The 22,675-nt window shown below is 32.2% G+C and overlaps 2 protein-coding genes across 3 annotated transcripts in view; one reads left to right on the top strand and one right to left on the bottom strand.

Moving 5' to 3' along the window:
• Positions 1-1,692: 1,692 nt before the first annotated feature.
• Positions 1,693-20,625, bottom strand: LOC134685341 (pyridoxal phosphate homeostasis protein-like). 2 transcript variants are annotated; one of them, XM_063545030.1, is made up of 9 exons: positions 20,469-20,625; positions 14,673-14,696; positions 10,585-10,686; positions 10,122-10,157; positions 8,657-8,732; positions 6,392-6,526; positions 5,725-5,867; positions 4,593-4,691; positions 1,693-3,897 (listed from the first exon to the last, which is right to left on the bottom strand). In XM_063545030.1, exons 1-9 carry the CDS (start codon positions 20,565-20,567, stop codon positions 3,682-3,684), a joined length of 930 nt encoding a protein of 309 aa, XP_063401100.1. In that variant the 5' UTR covers positions 20,568-20,625; the 3' UTR covers positions 1,693-3,681. The 2 variants fall into 2 exon arrangements, with proteins under 2 accessions (XP_063401100.1, XP_063401101.1); XM_063545031.1 differs by lacking the exon at positions 14,673-14,696.
• LOC134685342 (uncharacterized) overlaps positions 20,060-22,675 on the top strand; it is a 52,415-nt gene continuing 49,799 nt past the window's right edge. The window contains exon 1 of the mRNA XM_063545032.1: positions 20,060-20,167. The gene's annotated coding sequence lies outside the window, so the exon portion shown is untranslated. The remainder of the gene's footprint in view (positions 20,168-22,675) is intronic.

Raw genomic sequence — 22,675 nt, 5'->3', positions numbered from 1 at the left:
CACATTATTGCTGTTTACAGTTTATCTCTATCTATAATAATATTCAAGATAATAACCAAAAACAGCAAAATTTCCCTAAAATTATCAATTCAGGGGCAGCAACCCAACAACAGGTTGTCCGATTCATCTGAAAATTTCAGGGCAGATATATCTTGACCTGATAAACAATTTTACCCCATGTCAGATTTGCTCTAAATGCTTTGGTTTTTGAGTTATAACCCAAAAACTGCATTTTACCCCTATGTTCTATTTTTAGCCATGGCGGCCATCTTGGTTAGTTTGGTGGGTCACGCCACACATTTTTTAAACTAGATACCCCAATGATGATTGCGGCCAAGTTTGGTTTAATTTGGCCCAGTAGTTTCAGAGGAGAAGATTTTTGTAAAAGTTAACGACGACGACAGATGACAACGACGACGTCGGACACCAAGTGATGAGAAAAGCTCACTTGGCCCTTCAGGCCAGGTGAGCTAAAAAATGAAGAATTGTATGTCTGATATTGCTCACAATGCAAGTTTGCATAAACTTTATTTTTGAAAGGCTTTAAAAGCTACCCCTGTTAAACCCACTGAATTTGTATGCACCTGTCCTAAATAAGGAGCCTGTAGAAAAGAGGTTGTCATTTGTTTGTGTGGTGCATAAGGGTTTCTTGTTTCTCATTTTTCATATGGTTTCGACTGTTGGTTTTCTTGTTTGAATCATTTGAACTAGTCATTTTGGGCCCATTATAGCTTGTTAAACCTCCATATTGAAAGCTGTACTTTGACCTTTAATGGTTTACTTTTTATACATAGTGACTTGGATGGAGAGTTGTCTCATTGCTACTCATACCACACTTTCCTATTTATATATACACCGCTGGTAATCTACACATGCAGAACAATTGGTTCTGCAATGAAAACCGTGATAGGATTTTCCTGTTGTGCTTGATTGGAGTAATTGTCACCACTGCAAAAGGTAAATCCTCTCAATGTTTTCACTTCAATGAAGATTTGATTTTTTGATTTTTGGTGAAAACTACTGACCTTTGATAGGAAAACTGACAATCCTAGTCAATTAAGATTGGAGAAGAATGCAGCCGCATGAATGGGGTTCAACCTCACACACCCAGTGTTGACTGGCTAGTGATTACAGTAGTATCTACCTAGACCACTCGCCCACCGAGGCCCCTATTCAAAGAAGATCAGACAAGAATTAGAGGTTTAAGAGCACTTAAGATTTTCCATAAAATTTACATTCCCAAGAGACATAACTGGATAAAAATAGTTGATCAATGCCGATTATCAAAGTTGCCTGATGAATAACTAATTTAAACCTTGGATGTGAATTTCATCAAAAGCATGTGATGAATGAAGACTTGAGCATTTGAAAGCACTTACAATCCAAATTTCAACATAATTTAAATACTGAAGGGCATAACTGCTTTAAAATAGACAGTCAGCACTGATTATAGAAAATGTCTAGTAAAATAAATTGAGAATGAAAATGGGGAATGTGTCAAAGAGACGATAACCCAAACAAAAAGCAGAAAACAGCCAAAGACCACCAATGGGTCTTCAAGAATGTTTTGATATAAATTCCATATGAACCATATCTGTATACCTCATTATATTGATACAGTTAATAGTAAAACAAAACTCAACAAATAATCTGTTTATTTGTAACTATGCATTGCTTAGACATTGAACAATATTTGTGAAAATTGATTTATTGTTCAACAAAAATACAAAAACACAATCCTAATGTAAATCTTAAATATTAAGAACATGTAGAAAACATATTCATAAGAATAAATTAATCACTCAGTTTCAAATTGACATTAAATGTCTAGCCTGTTATTTTAATTTTAAATAATTAAACACACTCATATTCTAGATTTAAGGTCAAATAACATGCAAAGTGGACAGTTATTCCTATTTAATAAATTCACATTAAAACTATCAGCTGTCTTTTTGTTATACAACTTTTATGAAGAAGGTTATTAGAAATATTTGTAACAAATTTACATACCAAATGAAGTTGATTTGTCCAAAAGTTTTAACAAAAAACAAAATTCACCTGAATCTTGGAGGATGAATTTGTAACAGATATCACAAGGACATACATAAATATTACTTTCATCAAATACACTTTTTGAGTACTGTTATACTTTCCTGTACAGACTTATTGTGAAAACAGGTCATAAATTATTGGAAAAACTTGGTTGACATGGTTTTATCAAAAGAGAGTCAAGCAAAATTTGATTGAGGACAAGATATACAGGTATATGTCAACCTAACATATACAAAACCCCTATGTTTGTTCTGCTGCTGTTTAAGGCTTGACAAAGACTAAGGTTAAATTTTAGAATTAAAAATATTAAGTAAACAAAATTAAAAGTTAAAATAACTGCAAACTTTGAAATATTAACACACTAACAAATTAAATCCACACTTCAATTGTAAATGTTTAAAAAAGTTTATTTTTTTTATTTACAGTATCAGAAATCATAGATTTGCTAAATTAGGCATCTGAGCTTTTACAACTCAAGGGTGATTACTTATAATTCAAAAATATAAGTGCAAATGTTTAACAACTGTAAACTTTTAAACTCTTAGGAAGACTGGGAAATATTTCAGGATATGTGTATATCTGAATCTAACTTGTCGAGCTATAACCATGTATTACTTAAGAACATCTCTAGTTTTTTCTTTGTACAACAGATAAGATGATTTCATCTTGTATTTAAAATTCTACTGCTTGTTGATAGTTCCTTCAAGAAAACATAATGATCCTACTCATGAGAGCCAATTTAAACTTGCAGAGTAGAACAAAATAATTTGAAATTAAACTTTTATTTAGAAGTTTTTAGATATAGCACTATAAAATCAGTACCTGCCTATTTTACAGTAGTGAGTTCTAAATGGCACTCATTGGCTCTAAGCACTTGTGGCAGAAATAACAACTTCAATTGTACAACAGAAACGACAACCTATATCATGTATATACAATTATTGAGTTCATTCATACAACTATTGGTTTTTAATATTGACTCTTCATGTACTAGATCTATTAAATAAATTAATACTTTCTTTAAAGTAAAAATATAATTTAAATAAAATATGCCCTATATAATTATATGCTAAATACTTTTTTTTTCTCTTATGAAGAAATCATAACAACTGTTATATAACCTGTATTGTCTTTTTGTTGTCTTAATCCTTAAAAAAACATCCATGAAATACTTTTTGTTTTGTCACATTTTAAAAGCTACGTAAAAAAAACCAAGAAAACAAAATTTTGATAGCTTGGCTTGTTGAGTATAGCATGACAAATTGATAAAATAATTTGCTGTATTTTAAATCTGGTTAATGTGAGTGTCTCCCATCCCCCATGCACGCAAGACCACCCCTTATACACTCTGATTATAAAATTTATACAGATATATTGATGATTTAATTTTGAAAGCTTAACGGTGAAATCATACAATGTATTCATAATTTACTCTTAATAGTTTTTCTTGAAGTGTAAAACTTATTTTTCTCCTAATTAAATTAATTCATATGATTGAAAAATATTTGTGTAAATTTCACTCAATAAACAATATGCATATTGCTAACAGTTCTTAAGTTTAACATGACACGTATCAAACAATCTTTCAAAATAGTTATAATAATTCTTCCTCAATAAAATAGATTTGATTTAGATAGCTAGTTCCTGAAGTCTTGCTGTGTCATTCTCTAAAACCTCCTCTTGATCTGTTGCCTTGGTAATGTGTTGTGAATCATTGTTTTCCTGATGTTGTTGGCTTTCTTCCTCTTTTTCTTGTATTACTTCCTGGTTCTGTGACTGTTTAGGAGGATCTCTGGCTCCAAATATTGTACTCCCTACTCTGACATTGGTACTGCCTAGCTCAATCTGTTTATAAAGAAAAGCATATTGATGGTTTTGTGTAGAACTGTAAATTTTTGAATTGATTAGATGAGTAAACCCTTTTCAACTGATTTTTATATTTTTTTCTGATGTACTTTTAAACCACAGTCCCAGAAAGTGGCGCATTCAAAAATGTTTATCTCCATCACATTCTATATGTATCGTTGTGAGTTTAATTTCTCATATTTGTTTATAATGTATTGTTTTGTGTATTATGTTCTTCAGTTGTGCCTTTACAACACTGTCCAAGGTTTGAGGAGTGTTGACACCTTCAAAAATGTTTAACCCTATCATTAGTCCCTGTCTTTAGTCAGGATACCTGTAGTCCAGTAGTCAATTTGTTAGTTCAGATTCATGTCTGGCATAATTGTTTTGGTAAATTACTGTGTTATATATATTAGATCTTTAGTCTTCTCAATTGAATTGTTTCCTATTTTTCATGTCAGGGCCTTTTATAGCTGACTATACAGTATGATTTGTTCTCATTGTTGAAATCCACACTGTTGCCTGTAATTGCTTTCCTCAATTTCATTTGAACTTTGGTGAATATTTTACTCATTGGCAATAATACCACATCTCCATATTTACATCATAAAAGAAGGTATGAAAATCTTTTCTAACTTTTTTAAACAACAACTTTAACTAATTATATAATCAGATTACTGCCACTTAATACTTACAGCATGTTCATAGTCATTTGACATCCCCATACTGAGTTCTATATCCTCTACCTTTAGGTTACATCTTCTACAAACGTCATCTCTACATTTTAATAATTTCTGAAATAAACAGTGGTTCCTTTTATTGCTTGCCGAGTAAACTAATATTTCAAGATTTTTAGACATCCTTAAAAGTGAGAATGGAAATGAGGGAATGTGTCAAAGAGACAACTACCCTAACAAAGAGCAGACAAAAGCCAAAGGCCACCAATTTGTATGTATTCCATTTAAACCTAACTAGATAAAATTGAGAATGGAAATGGGGAATGTATCAAAGAGACAACAACCCGACCATAAAAAAACAACAGCAGGTCACTAACAGGTCTTCAATGTAACGAGAAATTCCTACACACGGAAGCGTCCTTTAGCTGGCCCCTAAACAAATATATACTAGTTCAGAGATAATAAACGCCATACTAATTTCCAAATTGTACACAAGAAACTAAAATTAAAATAAGTTCACATTTTGAATTTTTAGTCATAGCCATGATAACAAATCTTAATAAATCTGTCTTTTTTGTATCGTATTTGATAGTATTAAATATGTGTTGTTGCAAGCCATTTTTTTTCTCCAAAAGGTAAATATCAGAAATATTGTAGTGGTAAGTACATGTATATGCAATGTAATTCAAATACACTTACTATCAACCTCTGTAGAGTGATTTTTTTCACCAATGGTGGGAAATCATACACCTTTTTATTAATAAGGTATTCGATTCACAATAGATAGTTTTAGGATTTATCTATAACAGTAATTACTAAATTGAGTTATAACTACCTATGGTTTACAAGAGTCTACTTTTTTTGTTTGGTTATAAGTTCCTGGCTCTCCTGTCCAGTTCATCTATTTTGAAAGAATTCAATCAACAAGTTTTTCAGAAAATATGTTTTTTTTTATATTTTTAGTTATCTTCTTACAGGTTTAAGCTGCAAAAGTTGTATGCAAAATTAGATCTACAGAATTTAAAATCCCTGGTTTTAAGAACAATGAGCCAATAATACTAAAACGTGTGGAGTTTGAAAAAGTTTACAATCCAATATGTCACTTTTTAATAGTTACAGGCAGGAAAGTTCAGTTACTAAATAAACTTACAACGAAATCTGGGTTGACACCATCGGCTAAACTGTGGTCAAATGAACCAATGGTCATTAATCCTTTGAACTCTAACTCAGTACATTTGGTACGGATAAGATTGACTAGATCAGAAACCTTTGATGTTGATACACCATTCTTATCTGAAAAATACCATGGAGATCATTGCATGTACATAATAATGGTTGTTGTATTTGTAAATTGTCTAGCATACCCCATCCTTCCCTTCTTGTAATTTAAAGTATTGGAAAACAGAAAGTATGTCTCTCTCTAACAATACAAATCTGAAAAGTACTCATACTTTGCAATTCATCACTGTAAAGCTGCCGACCACATATAAAGTCATTTTGTGTATTTGTTCCTGGAAAAAGTGTGACAGAAATATATGTTTGCATTCAATATAAAGAATAAATAAGAGTCGCAGGATGCTACCTAAGCTGATATGAAAAAAGACACCTTTTAAGCTACACAAATACCTGATCTTGCAATACTATATGGGTTTATCTTTATGAATCATTGGCTGATCAAAGAGAACAATAGATTATCATTGACAAGCTGCTCCCAAAATTGGAAAAACTAAATTGAAAAATAATGTGCAAAAATCTGTGAGGCCCTTGCACAGTCTAATTACCTGGTAATATTTTTGCCTCATTAAAACAAAACTTACTTTCTTCTCTACTTGTGTTGACTTGAACAAGTACTTTTAACTTTTCAGTTTTTCCTGCTTTTTCTAATTCTTTGTTTAACTTCTTTGCTAGCTTCTCAGAGTGAACAGTTTCACACATATAAAGGTTTGGAATGGCTTTAAAAGATATGAAGAAAAGAAATTAGTTAGTATAATTACATAATATAAAAGAACAGAGTTCCAATGTCCCTCCCATTGCACATATTTTATCTTTCTAAGATACAAGGGCAATACCTTAATAAAACATATTTTTTGCAGAGTTAACGAGACCATTTTCCATTAATTTAATATATTTCAACCAAAATTCACGTATAAAGTTCAGTTGTCGAATGCTTCATAACAGTCCGGCTTTAGAAGCCTTTTGAGTTATATTCAGAAATCCGGAAAATCAAAACTAGAGGTTTAAAGAGCCTGTGTTGCTGACCTTGGTCTATGTGAATATTAAACAAAGGAAGCAGATGGATTCATGACAAAATTGTGTGTTGGTGATGGTGATGTTTGTACATCTTACTTTCTGAACATTCTTGCTGCTTACAATTATCACTATCTTTAATGAACTTGGCCCAGTAGTTTCTGTGGGAAATGTTACCGGTAGTAAAAATTTACAATTTTTATGAAAATTGTTCAAAATTGACTATAAAGGACAATAACTCCTTAGGGGGTCAATTGACCATTTTGGTCATATTGACTTATTTGTAAATCTTACTTTGCTGAACATTATTGCTGTTTACAATTTATTTCTATCTATAATAATATTCAAGATAATAACTAAAAACAGCAAAACTTCCTTAAAATTACCAATTCAGGGACAGCAACCCAACAACGGGTTCACTGATTCATCTGAAAATTTCAGGGCAGATAGATATTGACCTAATAAACAATTTAACCCCATGTCAGATTTGCTCTAAATGCTTTGGTTTTTGAGGTATAAGCCAAAAGCTGCATTTCACCCCATTGTTCTATTTTTAGCCATGGTGGCCATCTTGGTTGGTTTGGCGGGTCACCCCACACATTTTTTAAACTAGATACCCCAGATATGATCATGGCTAAGTTTGCATTAATTTGGCCCAGTAGTTTCAGAGAAGAAGATTTTTTGTAAAAGATATATAAAATTTACGAAAAATGCTTAAAAATTTACTTTAAGGGGGCTCGCGGGTCTAAATCAATTTTTTTATTTAATATAGGATTTTGTCATATTTTTCTCTAAATGACCTTTATCCTATACCTAATAGAAAAATAAAATAAAAAAATGGGGTCACCGGTCATTTACGCTCACAATATGCCTTCGAAAGAAGCATACATTTTTGTTAATGTCCATTATTTCTGTTGAACTAATAGGAGAAATAGCGGTAATATCGAAATGAAAAAAGATCTAAATTACAGAAATCGCTTAAATTTTACAATTATTTAGTTTATGTACAGCTTATTAGAAAACAACAATAAAAAATATAGGTCACCGATGAATTAAAAAAGATATTTCAATTTTTATGCTAAAAAATGGCATTTTTGCACCAAAGGGAGATAATTTGGAACTTTTTCAATGATATCTACATTTTAAAAGTCACCTGGGGCCAACATGTATTGATTTTTTGGAACGATTTTTGTACCATATGATAAAGTAACAACTACTAAAGGTAATTAATAAGATTTTTAATGAAAAATAAATGTTTGATTTTTTCTTAAAATTTTATACCCGCGAGCCTCCTTAAAGGGCAAAAACTGCATTTTACCCCTATGTTCTATTTTTAGCCATGGCTGCAATCTTGGTTGGTTTGGCGGGTCACGCCACACAATGTTTAAACTAGATACCCCAATGATGATTGTGGCCAAGTATGGTTTAATTTGGCCCAGTAGTTTCACAGGAGAAGATTTTTGTAAAAGTTAATGACGACGGACGCCAAGTGATGAGAAAAGCTCACTTGGCCCTTCGGACCAGGTGAGCTAAAAATTTAGTGAACAAATTCCCATAATTTGGTAATGTAAAATCTAAATTTTATGAAAATTCAAATGGAACTTATTTTAATAGATATAAACAATGGAAACAATTCACCAAAGTTTCATGAAAATTTGTGAAAGCATTTTTGAGTTACTATGGTTGCTGTCTAAATTGTTGACAAAGAAAGGAGACACAACAAATTACATACCATAATACTTCCAAGCTTTAAACATGGGCAAAACAATCCTGACATCTTTAACATGCAGTATAAATATACCATGTCATCTTTTGCAATGCTTAATTTAACTTACCTGCTAGATTTTTAGCTTTATTGGTTTGTACATGCCCAATGAAATGCCATTTAATTTCTCTGCAAATGGCTTGGATCTAAAGAAAAATAAATGCACTGGTATCAGTAAATAAACTTCTGAATTTCAAATACCAGGTAAGGATTTTATTCTATAACATTTAAGGTCAAGCCAGGTTCAAATATGATACATGTTAATAGGCATATTGTCAAATTTAAGGCTTAAAGAATTAAACTTATCATCACCTGGTTTAAACTTTAATGAGTAACCTGAAGTGTGCAACATGTGTGTCAGGATCTACCTTCCTTTCATGAACACCTGACATGCCTGATATCACCTGGTGTTTTGTGGGTTTTGTGTTGCTCACTCGTATGTTTTCTATTCAGTCAGAGCTCAGACATAAACAAGTCTATTTTAATTTTAGACTTATCTAAGTCAGAAAATGACAGACTTGTTTAGGTCTATTTATGTTGCTGAAAAAACTTAATGTTACTTTGTGGCCACACTATACCACCTATGACATCAAAAACCTGTATGAGAAATCACAAGGACTTGAGCTATCTATATTTAATTATCTTATTGAACATCCTTACTGAACACAGATGTTTTACCTCATTAAGTGTGATTCCAGGTGGTTGCATTGTAAGGCTAATTAACATGATCCCCGATTTTTTAGACTCTCATTCATATTTTTCTTTAGAAGACAAAGCATTGACTTTCAATGTTGTCATTATTTGATTTAGATGCATGACCTCCTTATAAATATGCGTGGGTCTTGAAGTTAACCAATTTTGATCACTCATCGACTTGTAGGAGTCGATATTTGCAACTTTTTGATTCTGGTCAATTATTTCTTGTTAAACAATATTGGACTTATTCAAGTCGTATTTTGTCCTCCATTAAAGGGAGACAAATCCTGAAACTTACAAATTTAGACCTCTATGAGTCAAAAGCAGATTCAGACTTATTTATGTCTGAGCTCTGACTGCTATTCTGTTGTTTGTTTCTTTTTTTTTGTCATTTTCCTATTTTGCATTGGCTTTGTCAGTTTTAGGTTTTTTAGGAGGATTTATTTTGATGCTGTATGGGAAAAATTTCTTTATTTTATGCTAATACAATGTAATAAATCAGTATTAACATGATTAATGTATAATGTTAGTTTTGTCTATTGATATGTTTCTTATTTTTCATGTCAGGACCTTCTACATCATGTACATGTTCTTTAGTTGACTAGGTTTTTTTCTCAATGTTGAAGGCTGTACAGTTGCCAATACCGGTACTTGATTACATGAACATCAATTGAACCTTCATGCATAGTTGTATCATTTGCAATCAGGCCACTTCTCCTTATTTTTACAATAATGTGAATTCATTATTATAATCGGGCTCATTTGAGTCCCACTTCAGTTGATACAGATTTAAAAAAAGATGGAATCACCAAACAGAAAACTAATACAAAATTACTTACTCTTGGGTGTTTTGTTTTTTCTTCAAGTTCAATGATCTACAAAAATTTAAAAAAAATAATTCATATGAATATACATACCATGTATACAGTTAAGAACATGGTAATCTAGATTACAAATGACATCACCATAAATGGCAGTTTTATAAATTCTGTAAATTCAGAAATTATTCATGTCATGGTAAGCCGCAAGGTCTTAATTAATGCAAATAATGCGAGTGCACGGGTAACTTTTGCAATAACCTGTAAGCAAATAATATGCATCCATACTGAAGTTGTTTATAATCAAAATCAACTATTAAAGGTAAGAAACTGACTTGTAGGTTTTGACTGTCATGACTGTGAGTCTGTGTAAATTTATAATTAAAGTTTATTTTAATATGAAACCATATTAAAGACAAGTTAATAGTTAATATTTCAAACTTGCCTATCAGGTGACCTTATACTTTGTAAATTTTATACATACATAATTTTCACCAAAATGTCTCTGACCACATTCGTATGCTGTAATAATGTCTTCTACTGGTTTGGTTTTTGTAACTGCAACAAGTCTCACATTTTGAGCACCCTTAAAAATAATTTTCACTAGTTAAACAAATAACATGAATGAGACAATGTAATAATGGACATGTGCAGTGGTGAAAAATGGCTACATACATGTATATGTGGAGATACATTAAGGTATAGAACCACTTATTCAAGTCTGGTCGATTAGAACATACAGAACAAAATAGTTCCTATGCATAGCTGTATCTTTGTCAATAGCGGATATATTTGGGTGGTTTTTGTATCAAATGAACGCTTGAGGACTTCCAAGGGCCACTGTAGAACCCTTGTTGAAAGATTTAATCAAATAATAAAGAAGTAAATGAAATTTTGATCGGAGGGCAAATTTGCCCTGATGTTCAGATCAGAAGTTCTTGTTTTTTGCACTAGTAATACTGCCAAACTTCAGGGAACAAGTAAGCTCTAATATATATGCAATTAAAGAACCTTAGTGAGCACGCTCACATACCCCACGTCCCCACATTGTCATTGGAGAAATAAAATAAGTGAAAGAAAAAAAAATTGTATAAGAAAAAATAATTTCCTGCCAATATGCACATCTAAATAGTATGTTCTTATTATCTACAAAATTTAATGAAACTCTGTTGTGTGGTTTCAAAGGAGTTGAGATGACAAACTGTTGCAGAAGTACATTGAAGCAAAAAAGTTTAAAGGGGTGTAACTCCTAGAAAAAAAATTGAATCACAATTTCCCGTCGATATGCACAACTACATAGTATGTCCTTACTATCTGAAAAGGTTTCGTGAAATTCTGTTGTGTGGTTTGAGAGGAATTGCAATGACAAACTGTTGCAGTAGTACATTATAGTAAATAAGTTCAAAGGGGCGTAACTCCTAGAAAAAAAATTGAATCGCAATTTCCCGTCGATATGCACAACTACATGTACATAGTATGTCCTTATTATCTGAAAAGGTTTCGTGAAATTCTGTAGTGTGGTTTGAGAGGAGTTGTGATGACAAACTGTTGCAGTAGTACATTATAGTTAATAAATTCAAAGGGGCATAACTCCTAGAAAAAAAATTGAATCGCAATTTCCCGTCGATATGCACAACTACATAGTATGTCCTTACTATCTGAAAAGGTTTCGTGAAATTCTGTTGAGTGGTTTGAGAGAAGTTGCGATGACAAACTGTTGCAGTAGTACATTATAGTAAATAAGTTCAAAGGGGCGTAACTCCTAGAAAAAAAATTGAATCGCAATTTCCCGTCGATATGCACAACTACATAGTATGTCCTCACTATCTGAAAAGGTTTCGTGAAATTCTGTTGTGTGGTTTGAGAGGAGTTGCGATGACAAACTGTTGCAGTAGTACATTATAGTAAATAAGTTCAAAGGGGCATAACTCCTAGAAAAAAAATTGAATCGCAATTTCCCGTCGATATGCACAACTACACAGTATGTCCTTACTATCTGATAAGGTTTCGTGAAATTCTGTTGTGTGGTTTGAGAGGAGTTGCGATGACAAGAAACAAGACTGACGGACGGACGGACGGACAGACGGACAGACGGACGGAAGGGACAGACGGGTCAAAAACATTATACCCTCCGCAACTCGTTGCGTGGGGTATAATTAAAGGTATGTTGATTTTTTCAGCATAATAAATAAGGTACAGTTTTGACATGAAATAAGTGCCACTTTATTATGTTTATTTGAACTACAATGTATAGACAATGATAGATAGCCTTTAACATGTTTAATGCTTGAAATTGCTGAATTTAACATAGAAAGCAATGGGGCTATGTAATGTATAAATTGGGGGTTTTATACCTTAAATAGGAAAATTTTGTAAAACAAAATTGATACCTAAAATAATAAATATAAAAATTATAGTTTCAAAATCCTCATCAACCATGTCAACTGGTTCAATTCATTTACAAATACTTTTTCAAATTAATTCATTAATAGTAAATCATTATCAGTTTTGATTTACTACAGAACTACATATATATATATGTAAGTGTACATGTATCTCTAAAATAAAAGGGTTGTTCTTCCAATCTTCTTAAACTTTATACACCATTGTAATAGTTCACTGCTAAGTTTTGACATATATTTGCCCATAGGCAAATAACATGTCAAAAGTTAGCACATGAAGATGTCAAAAGTTAGCAGTTGATGATTACAATGGTGTATAAAGTTTAAGAAGTGTATAAAGTTTCTGCAAGTCATAAAAACACATAATTTCATTATACAATGTATGTTTTTAATTTAGTTTTATGCACCATCTTGAAAACCAGAATGATTACATAGATCACATAGATCTTTAATTTTGAAACTGGAGATTTGATGATTCAAAAGAAGACAAATTTAAGAACCTTACATGTATCCTATTATCGCTGTTCGATGTGCTTTCTATACAAATTGTTTACCTGTTTTGAAAGAATTAATCAGTAATATTTGAGTTAACAAAATTAAAGAGATAATTGCATTGATTTTTAGGATTTTCAGTAATCAATAGTCATAGTCTAACGGACAGCAGCAAGTATGGGAATTTTACCAAAATCTGTGACATAGCCCTATTACTGCACAATTTGACCTTAAGCCACTTAATAGATAACTAATTGACTTGAATTCAACTGTGGCAACTATTCCAAATAAATATGAAGTCTCGAAAGGCTAACTAGTATATTGAACAGATATATCATGTTAAGGAGGGGTATTTGTGAAAAATACCAGTCTAGAGAATGTAAAATTTCACAAGCCATAAGGCGAGGGAAATTCATTCTCAAGACAGGATTTTTTCTCAAATACCCCTCAATAACATGATATATCTGTTTATTACATTGGTTGCAATGAATAACATTGATTTCCCAGTTCCATAAAAACCGATAATTTCACATGCGAATTAAAAGTTAGATCAAAACAAATTGTCAATGCGTAGGAAAAAGATATAGTTCCTTACATTTTCTAAATTAATTTTATAAAAAAAAAGCCATTTGCCATGTAATAAAAAGTATAACTAATCGCTGTATTTGAATATAAAAAAAAAGACAATGCGTGACTGAACGACACATGGATTATACGAGTGCGCACAAATACAGCGATTAGTTATACTATAATTGATTACACCGAATGTTAATGTACCAAAACGTATTGATGATTGTTACAAGCGTCCAGTTGGATAGAGCATTTTTTGGCAAATACCACAGCAGGGTAAAAAAGGAATATCCTCTTAGCAAATACCCCAGCGGAGTTAAAAATGAACGAAATTCATTTGATTACAGTAAATTGGTGAAAAATACACCTGCCTCACTGGCTTTCAACCTATCAAAACCCCGGATTCTTACATAAGGTGTAATTATTATCTGAATACTACCATTTCTCAAAAGTTATAAAACATTGTAAAAGGTAAATAAAGGAAAGTATATCATGTATATATATGTAACACTCAGAAACGTGTCCTTCCCCCCAAACGTGTCCGATTCCCCCAAACATGTCCATATTGACGTCACTGAACTGCAAAACATGTCTAGTTCAAAATATTGCCAAAGCGTGTGATTTGTATAAACGCCCAAAACATGTCCAATCCCAAAAACGTGGCCATATCAAGCGTTATTTGGTTATTCCTATTCCATTAACGTATACTAATTTTACCATTTCATTTAAAATATTATAGATAAAGTACTATTTTAAACCGGCCGAAAAAAACGTGTTAAAGTGGGGGCGTCCTTTCGGCTATGTGGCATGTAAAGTGTAAGCAAACATGTTTAGTAACGTTAAACTGTACAGTTAACGGATGGAAGTGTCCCTTTCTCTGCACATTAATATTTGTAAGTTCTCTCTAAATATTGTGAAACACCGGCAACTGGACTATCAACAGTGTATAATAAATTTATACAATACAAATGTAAAAAAAAAAAAAAAAATTAACCTATCACTAAAAATGCATGAAATACTTGCAACTGGACAATACGCAATCATCAGTTTAAGATGATTTAAACAGTATAGAACAGTAAAATCATTAAAACATGCATGAAATACTTGCAACTGGAAATACGCCATCAACAGTCTAGAAAGTGAAATAATACAGTACAAATTAAATTTGCAATTACGGTTACCACTATAATAACCGGCGTTGATCACATAACATTCATATTGATCAATAAAAAGAATCTATAAAACCAATGCATGAAATATTTGGCACTGGACATTATGTCTCTTGATCGAGTGTCGTTAGTGATGCTGGAAACCTAAAATTTATATAAAAAAAAAACGGATAACCAATTTATGATTTGATGAGTTTTTGAAATACACACAAATTCAGATAGAGAACTGTTAACTAAAGTTAAAAAAAATGCTGCTTAACGCCCCACAGGCAATATTCGGATAAATATCAAAAGCATCATCGAAGTTTATAAGTACAAAATAATTTACAAAGTCACCGATTAATTCAGCTTTATAATTATGTGCAGGTTTGCTTTCAATGAGTTTGAAATACTTGCAACTGAACAAAATAATCAATTTAAATCAAAAATTAAATAACCATTACAGATTAGATTTTGAATTATGATGTTCAATAAAAACCTATATTTAATTAACTAAACCTAATAAATGGAAACTTTGTCACCTGTGTCCCCATCATAAAATTGCCGTAACGGTCAACAGCGATTTTATTTAGGAGATACATGTATTAACTCTGAAAGACACGAGACGTTCTGGCGTTAAATATTGGACACGTTTTGCGAAATAACATTTATCGGACACATTTTGGGGTGATGATTCTGGACACGTTTGGGGAAAATTGCACATTTCGGACACGTTTAGGGAGAAAAGACACGTTTGGAAAGAAGGACACGCTTGGGAGTGTTACATATATACAACATTTTTTTTTAATATAAAATAAAAGTCTTCCTGAACTTTTTTTTAGGTAAAAATAAAATTAGATGTATGTTTAAGGTTACATCATTAAATGACATGAATAAATTGGGTAGGTAGGTTGGTATTTCCATTTTTTCCCCCCATTACATTGTATGTGTTACAGAAAGATGCAATCTCCTTTGGATCTTGATGGGCAATTTTTTTCCCTAAATGCATTATAAGGTTAGTCCAAATAATTATGACGTCTGGCAAGGCTATTCTATTTTTTTTCTGGGACGCCTTCCTACGACGTGTCCCAGAAAAATTTAAATAGCCTTGCCAGACGTCAAAATTATTTGGACTAGCATCATGAGCATAAGGTGTGAAAATGAACTAAGTTGTGGATCAACTTTGAGGGTTTGTGGCGGATATCGATGAGAACAGACATGAACTTTTTGCAGAGAGAATCCATCAACATCATCCAAATTAGTCTTTCTAAATTGTTTTCTTGGATGCATTTTATCATCCATAGATTATATACTTTCATTTTCGGTCATTATTTTCCTGTTGAGGAAAACCTCTGCAGATATTTTCAGGTTTGTTTGAGACATGCGCTCTTCCCATTTAGGATCCATTAGTAGTTTCCTTTGGAAACTATCAGACCTATCATTTGAAGTCTGGGAGTTCTTGCTGTTCTCCTAATGGATGGGTAGCTTCTTTCAAAGATCCTTTTCAGTAGGATTTTTCGGCTTTCCTCTACCATTGATACAGCAGGGCATTTGCCAGTGTCGGTTTTGATATGTATTTTGTCCTAACCGATTCCTCATTATTACCTTAGCGTATTTTGCCAGGGCATATGGACCATAATTTGCTATTGGGCTCCGTTTCCTATAACTATAGAAAAGTGATAAAATGTGAATTACTGTAAGAAAAGTTGTAACTACATCTAAAGTTGCCATTATTTTTATCAACATGCAAGTGTATGCTACTCTTTCCTAGAAAAAAAATTGAAATATATACGAATTTCAAAGATTCTACAACCGTATTTTAGTGTTGTTTCTCGCGTTACTTTTTGCTTCCGAAGAGCATAACGCGGACTGATTTATAGATAATCGTCAACAGCAAATTCGTAACTTTTGCTTTCAAATAACAAAGAACATCGACCAATAAGAATAGTGAGAAGAAAATGCCGAGAACTATAAGTATTTATGTAGCAGATGTAAGAACAGTAGCGTGATTTTTGTGTCCGATTTCGTAACACAAATTTTAGATGATGTAATCTGCTTTGTTGTAATAGAATTCTTAAAAACAATATGCAAATATGAACTCTCGCGAGATGTTCAAACAGGTAAATCAGAGATGATTTACATTCTTGTTTTGATCTTCGTAATAATAAAGTAAGAAAATGACGTTAGCGTTATGCGTTACATTTCACACGAAACAGAAGTCCAGTTATTTATTAAAATTGTTTTTGTCCTTAAGTTCTATATCATTTCCGGTCATACGTGAAACATGTGACTAACATGTGATAACGCCATTACGGCCGGATGTACGAAATACTAGGTCTAAACATTGTTTTTGTTTCCAACAGGATGTTAGCAAACATAATCTGTAGACTTGTTTCGTCTCGTTTAAAAGAGGAAAATACAATTGTCAAAGAGATTGCGCCGGTGGTCTGTTATTTTTCCTATGTGCATAATGTTACATACGATCCTGTGTGAAAATAAATGCCCAATGACTTGACAAAATCGATTTCATATTTGACAGACGTTAGAACACACTTTGTTTCCCGATAATGACGTGAAGAGTCCTTGGAAAAATCAATCGAAATTACGTCTCTTATCATTGTACCAATGCTCGTTGGATTGATTTAACTTCAGCAGTAAATATTACTGGATATTTTAGGTGAATAAATATAATTTAATAAAAAATACATGTTAATATACCGTTACACTTGGAATGTACAAAGTTGGCATCTTGTCACAGTTTTTAATTAATATTTTTTATTCATGTTCTGCAAACACTTATCAGAAACGCAATAAACTTGTCAAAGGAGAAGTAAACTTTTACCATGCATGACTTGAAAGGAAGTACTTTATTGATTTTAGCCCACTAAAGTAGGTTAAAATGTGGAAACCATGTAGATGGTGTACAGGTCACAAGTATCACATTGTGCCAATTTTAAAGATTTTAATTCCAAGTTAAAAGTTTTTTTCTTTACTGGATTTAAAGAATGTAACATTGCCAATGATTTGGAATAAATTGTATATAACTGGAATATCAAAACCAAATATAAATACATTTTTTTGGCTTAAACATCAAGATACAACGATTATGGTATCCTGTATCAATGAAGAAAATATGGAAAATTCTGAATAAATTGTACTAATTGTTTTCAAAACAAGCACATATTTAGGAGTTTTATAATACTGTTACATTTAAGATGGATTTTAAGAAAAAGTATACTGTTCAGATTATTTTAAGCAGATTTTGCAATAAAATAAAACTAAAAAAATGCATTCAGTTTCTTATGGTTTCCTGTCAGGTTAAAAAAAACTTTAATATAACATTGAAAATAGATTTTAAATATTACACATGAAGCAAGTAACACTAGTAATGGTGTTTATTTATGCCTTTTGAATTATATTGTGAAAAATAAAGAAAATAAAGATTGGTTTCCTGTTACGTAAACGGTGAATCAAAATGTATTAATTTTTTCTCGAAAAACTCAATTGTTCCATTCAAGGATCCGGAAATTTTTTCACCTAATTTCGGTCATTTTCATACAACTTAAAAGTTGATGCCCCTTTTCAAAAAATGATTGTCAAAATCACATTACTGCATGAGACTCATTGTGAGTTAGTCCAAATAATTATGACGTCTTGAAAGGCTATTATAATTTTTTTCTTTTGACGCCTTACATCGATGTAAGGCGTCAAAGAAAAAAATTATAATAGCCTTTCAAGACGTCATAATTATTTGGACTAACTCATAATGAGTCTCATCCAGTAGAATTTTTATATATGCATTTTATTTTAGCCTTCAATAAAAATTTGATGGCTAAATTGTGTCTCAAAGTTGAGAGCAAAATATGCTCTCAAAGTCCAATCGAAAATGGCGACTTTAGCATTATGACGTCGATGTAAGGCGTCAAAGAAAAAAAATTATAATAGCCTTTCAAGACGTCATAATTATTTGGACTAATTATGAGTATGCTCATACTCGATCGTCATGTTCGTAGCATCAACAAACTTGTTTCACTGTTGCATTGCATTTGCTTCATGATTTGTCCTACCATTTTCCAAAAATCGATCAAGAGCAATTAAGGGAAGGCAACAGTTTAAAAATAAAATGATTTTAATGACTCAAAACGATAATATTCTCAGTTATCACTTTTGTTTCTTTCGATTCTGAAGTCAAAATTCAAACCGGATGTAATGCGACAATAGTAAGACGAACAATTCCGGACTCATTTCCGGAATTAGTTTTGTTTACCCAAATCACCATGATCACAGGAAATCATCGGCTTTTTAATATTTTATCTTTAATAGTGCAAAAATATTAATTAAAATAGTTGCACTAGCTTTATTTAGGATGAAATTATTTAAAATTTACGATTAATTGTCTAAATCTGTGGAAGAGAATTTCAAGCATGCGTATTTCATAGTAAACAAAGCACGTGTGTTAGAAGTAAAAAAATATTTTTTCCTACGTAAATTAAACCAAGTTTTAATTTGATTTTAAATCATAATTGACAATTGTCTGACCTGTTGGGTAATTAAATAATGAAGCCAGTTGGTATGGAATTTTTATTTCTTTTTAATAATAGTTTGGAGCTTATGATTAAATGCCAGGTGTGAATTAAAAACACAGGTAAAGAGATTAGCAATCATTAGCCAATAGCTCCCCGAGGCATTAATATAGTTATTAAGAGGGCCCTCAATATTATAAGACTTTATTGGAGTGGCAGTTTAATTACAGGAAATCGATAACAAAACAAAAATATGTTCAAAATGGCGATTTTGAAAGTCAATCTCGACGAAATGACCCAATTTATTACTGTTGAAAAATAAAATTTGACCTAAATCCAAATTAAAAGTTTAGGACATTATAGTTTCAGTTTAGGACATGACTGGCAAATATGACCTTTCCGGACCCTTGGAACTTCCATTCATACTATTCCAACACCAACACAACCCACAAAATGAAAGTTAAAATTTTAGAACTTAAAAGGATACAAAGAGAAATCAAAGGCCGAATACCAAATTATGGTTCATATGTGGGGCATCCGGGGTGACCTTGTCCCATTTTATGTATATATAGTTTTGCACTTTTTTATACTTTGAGGACTGAGCGAATCAGGTGAGTGTGTGAGTTTATAGTATGTTTTATTTTATTGCATTTTATTATATTTGGGGAAGTTTAACTTTCTGGTAATAAGACCCGTCACGGACTAGCTGGGGAATTGGGTAGGCAAATGCTCACATTAATCTGTACTGATACAGGCTCCAAATGTCCTCCTTTATACGCCATAACTCATGGTGGTGCTCCTATTTAAAGGAGGCTTATACGAGACAAGACAAGATGCTCATTTTTTTTTGTTTTTACACCTTCTGCACAAAATGCATTTAACTTTTATATATCTAGTTGATGCTAGGCCTTTAAACTTTCCAAACAGTACAGGTAAGTCTGTACACAGTAATTTTTTATGTGAAATAGGGCCATATTTGTCTATTTGTTATGATGAACCTTAAGTTAGACCCTTGACCTGTAATTCTGTTCTTTAATATAGACCAAATCGACTGTCACCAGGAGCATCTTATTAGCATGTCCACAATGAGGAGAAACTCAGGATCTACTTATAAACATGCACTATTTCCATAAAGTAAAGTTCAATATTCTGCGTGTTATTAAATAAACTGCATATGATGCTTTCATTGAATTTGTTGTCAAAAAGTAGGCAGTTTTATTTATTTTTTGTTACCTCTGTTTTCTTTGATATTTGATTCTGGATATTTGCATTTACTGTTTTCAAAGCTGTCTGTATACTAGAAGTCGAAGCCATCCTTCGTATATTTATCATTTTCCATTACAAAACAATCAAAAGTAAGAAAAAAGTTACAAAATCTAAGGGAGGTAACTCTTGTTATATAATGTAAAGAAAATAGGTACCGCTGAACCGAGCTCGGTTTTTTGACCGGACAATTCATCAGTTTTGTGTATTCTTCAGCATACAAAGCTATGTTTACAGATTATATAATTGTATACAACAAAGACGCAAAAGATAACGAACCGATCATGTGACTAAATTCTAAATACTCTCATTGATAATTGTAAAGGTCAGCAAGGATTTGTATAGTAAGAAGGCTTCTTACTTTACAAATCTTTGAGGTCACCAAGACTAGAAATCTAGAAATTTGAATTTTCTTACTTTCTTATCATACTTGGAACCACAAATAAAAACGCTTTGGGGAATAGAAAGTTGCTTCAATTTGACGTTAGGAAACACTGAGGAACATGGTTACACGCCATTATTCCGACAGCTCATTAGCGGCCGACAGCCCATTGGTCTGACAACCTATTAGTCCGACAGCCCATTGGTCCGACAACCAATTGCTCCGACAGCCCAATACTCCGACAACCCATAAGTCCGACACTTATCAAGTCAAGTATATGGATATCAGGGTAAAATAAAACTTGTACGTTTAAATAATTACTAGAACACACCCGCGAAATCGCGGGCATTTAGAGCGTGGTTGAAAGTATGTAAAGTGTTGTAGGAAGAATTTTGTAAAAGATTTATTGACTTGTGAATTTCAGGAAAAGTATCAGAAGTAATAGGTACTTGGGGACAGGAAAATGTTTTTTAAACCCTCCTTCTTTATTTCCAAAATTCCTATTTTTTTGTTTTCTGTTAATTTCATTATGAACATACATGTAGTATATTATGGACATTCAAGTCAGGGGTCTGTTATTCAGTGGTTGTCGTTTGTTTATGTGTTTCATATTTGTTTTTTCGTTCATTATTATGTAAATAAATAAAGCTGTTAGTATGCAGTATCGGCTTTGTAAATTGTTGAAGGTCGTAAGGTGACCTTTAAATGTTAATTTCGGTGTCATTTTGGTCTCTTGCGGAGTGCTGTCTCATTCGCATTCATACCTCATCTTCTTTTTTTGTAAAAAAATTAATGGCTGGAGAATTTCAGAAAAGGTATCAAAAGTCATAGGTAATTTGGGCTCCTCCTTTTCCACAAAAGAAATCCTTTTTTGTTAGTTCTTTATTAATTTTAATGACATGTACATGGATAATTTTAGCGCTTATCTGTATATTATGAACAATCATAAAAGGGGGGATCGCACCGGGAGGAGTCCTGATCCCGATATCCAGGTCTTAAGAACATGAAACCCCGAGGTTCCGAATTTAATATAAATTGAATATCTCGACATCCTGAAATTCGAAAAAAGAAATCCCTGATCCCGAAATGGTCGGCAATCCTGAAATTTCGATCTTAAAAACACCCGTTCCCGACGTCCCGAAAAGGTCCTTTCATTTATTACTATAAATAAAGTGTATTTTCTTTTGAATTCAATTGTCAGTTTAATAATCGATCCACGGCGGTCATTGGTATATTATACAGACACTCTCTATCTAATATAAACTCTGCGACCGCCGTGGATAGTAAACATATGTTTGAAAATGGTATCAGACAGAAAATACACTTTATTTCTAGTATATGTATTTGATTCAAAGTATACAATAAACGCAAGCCGGAGGTCTAATCTGAATTAAAATTTCGTCCTATGACGGATATCAGACAGAAAATACACTTTATTCGTAGTATATGTATTTGATTCAAAGTATACAATAAACGCAAGCCGTAGGTATAATCTGAATTAAAATTTCGTCCAATGACGGATATCAGACAGAAAATACACTTTATTCGTAGTATATGTACGGAAACATATCCGGACGCCTTTTTTCTCGTTTTTCTCTCAAAATAACTCAATCTGGATAATCATATGAATGGATAACAAATGCGATTATGCACTGTACATATAGGACACAGAGGCATGAATATTAATTTATTGTGGAAAGAAGAGAAGCGACACCCAAAATGAGGTCTTCTCGTTCAATAGTATAGATACACGTAATAATATATTTAAACAAATAACTCCGTATATATAACATAA

This window comes from Mytilus trossulus, chromosome 9, assembly GCF_036588685.1.
Source record: "Mytilus trossulus isolate FHL-02 chromosome 9, PNRI_Mtr1.1.1.hap1, whole genome shotgun sequence".
NCBI classification, from domain to species: Eukaryota; Metazoa; Mollusca; class Bivalvia; order Mytilida; family Mytilidae; genus Mytilus; species Mytilus trossulus.
The sequence above is the reverse complement of the archived record's forward strand: the minus strand, read 5'-3'. Positions and strand labels throughout refer to the sequence as shown.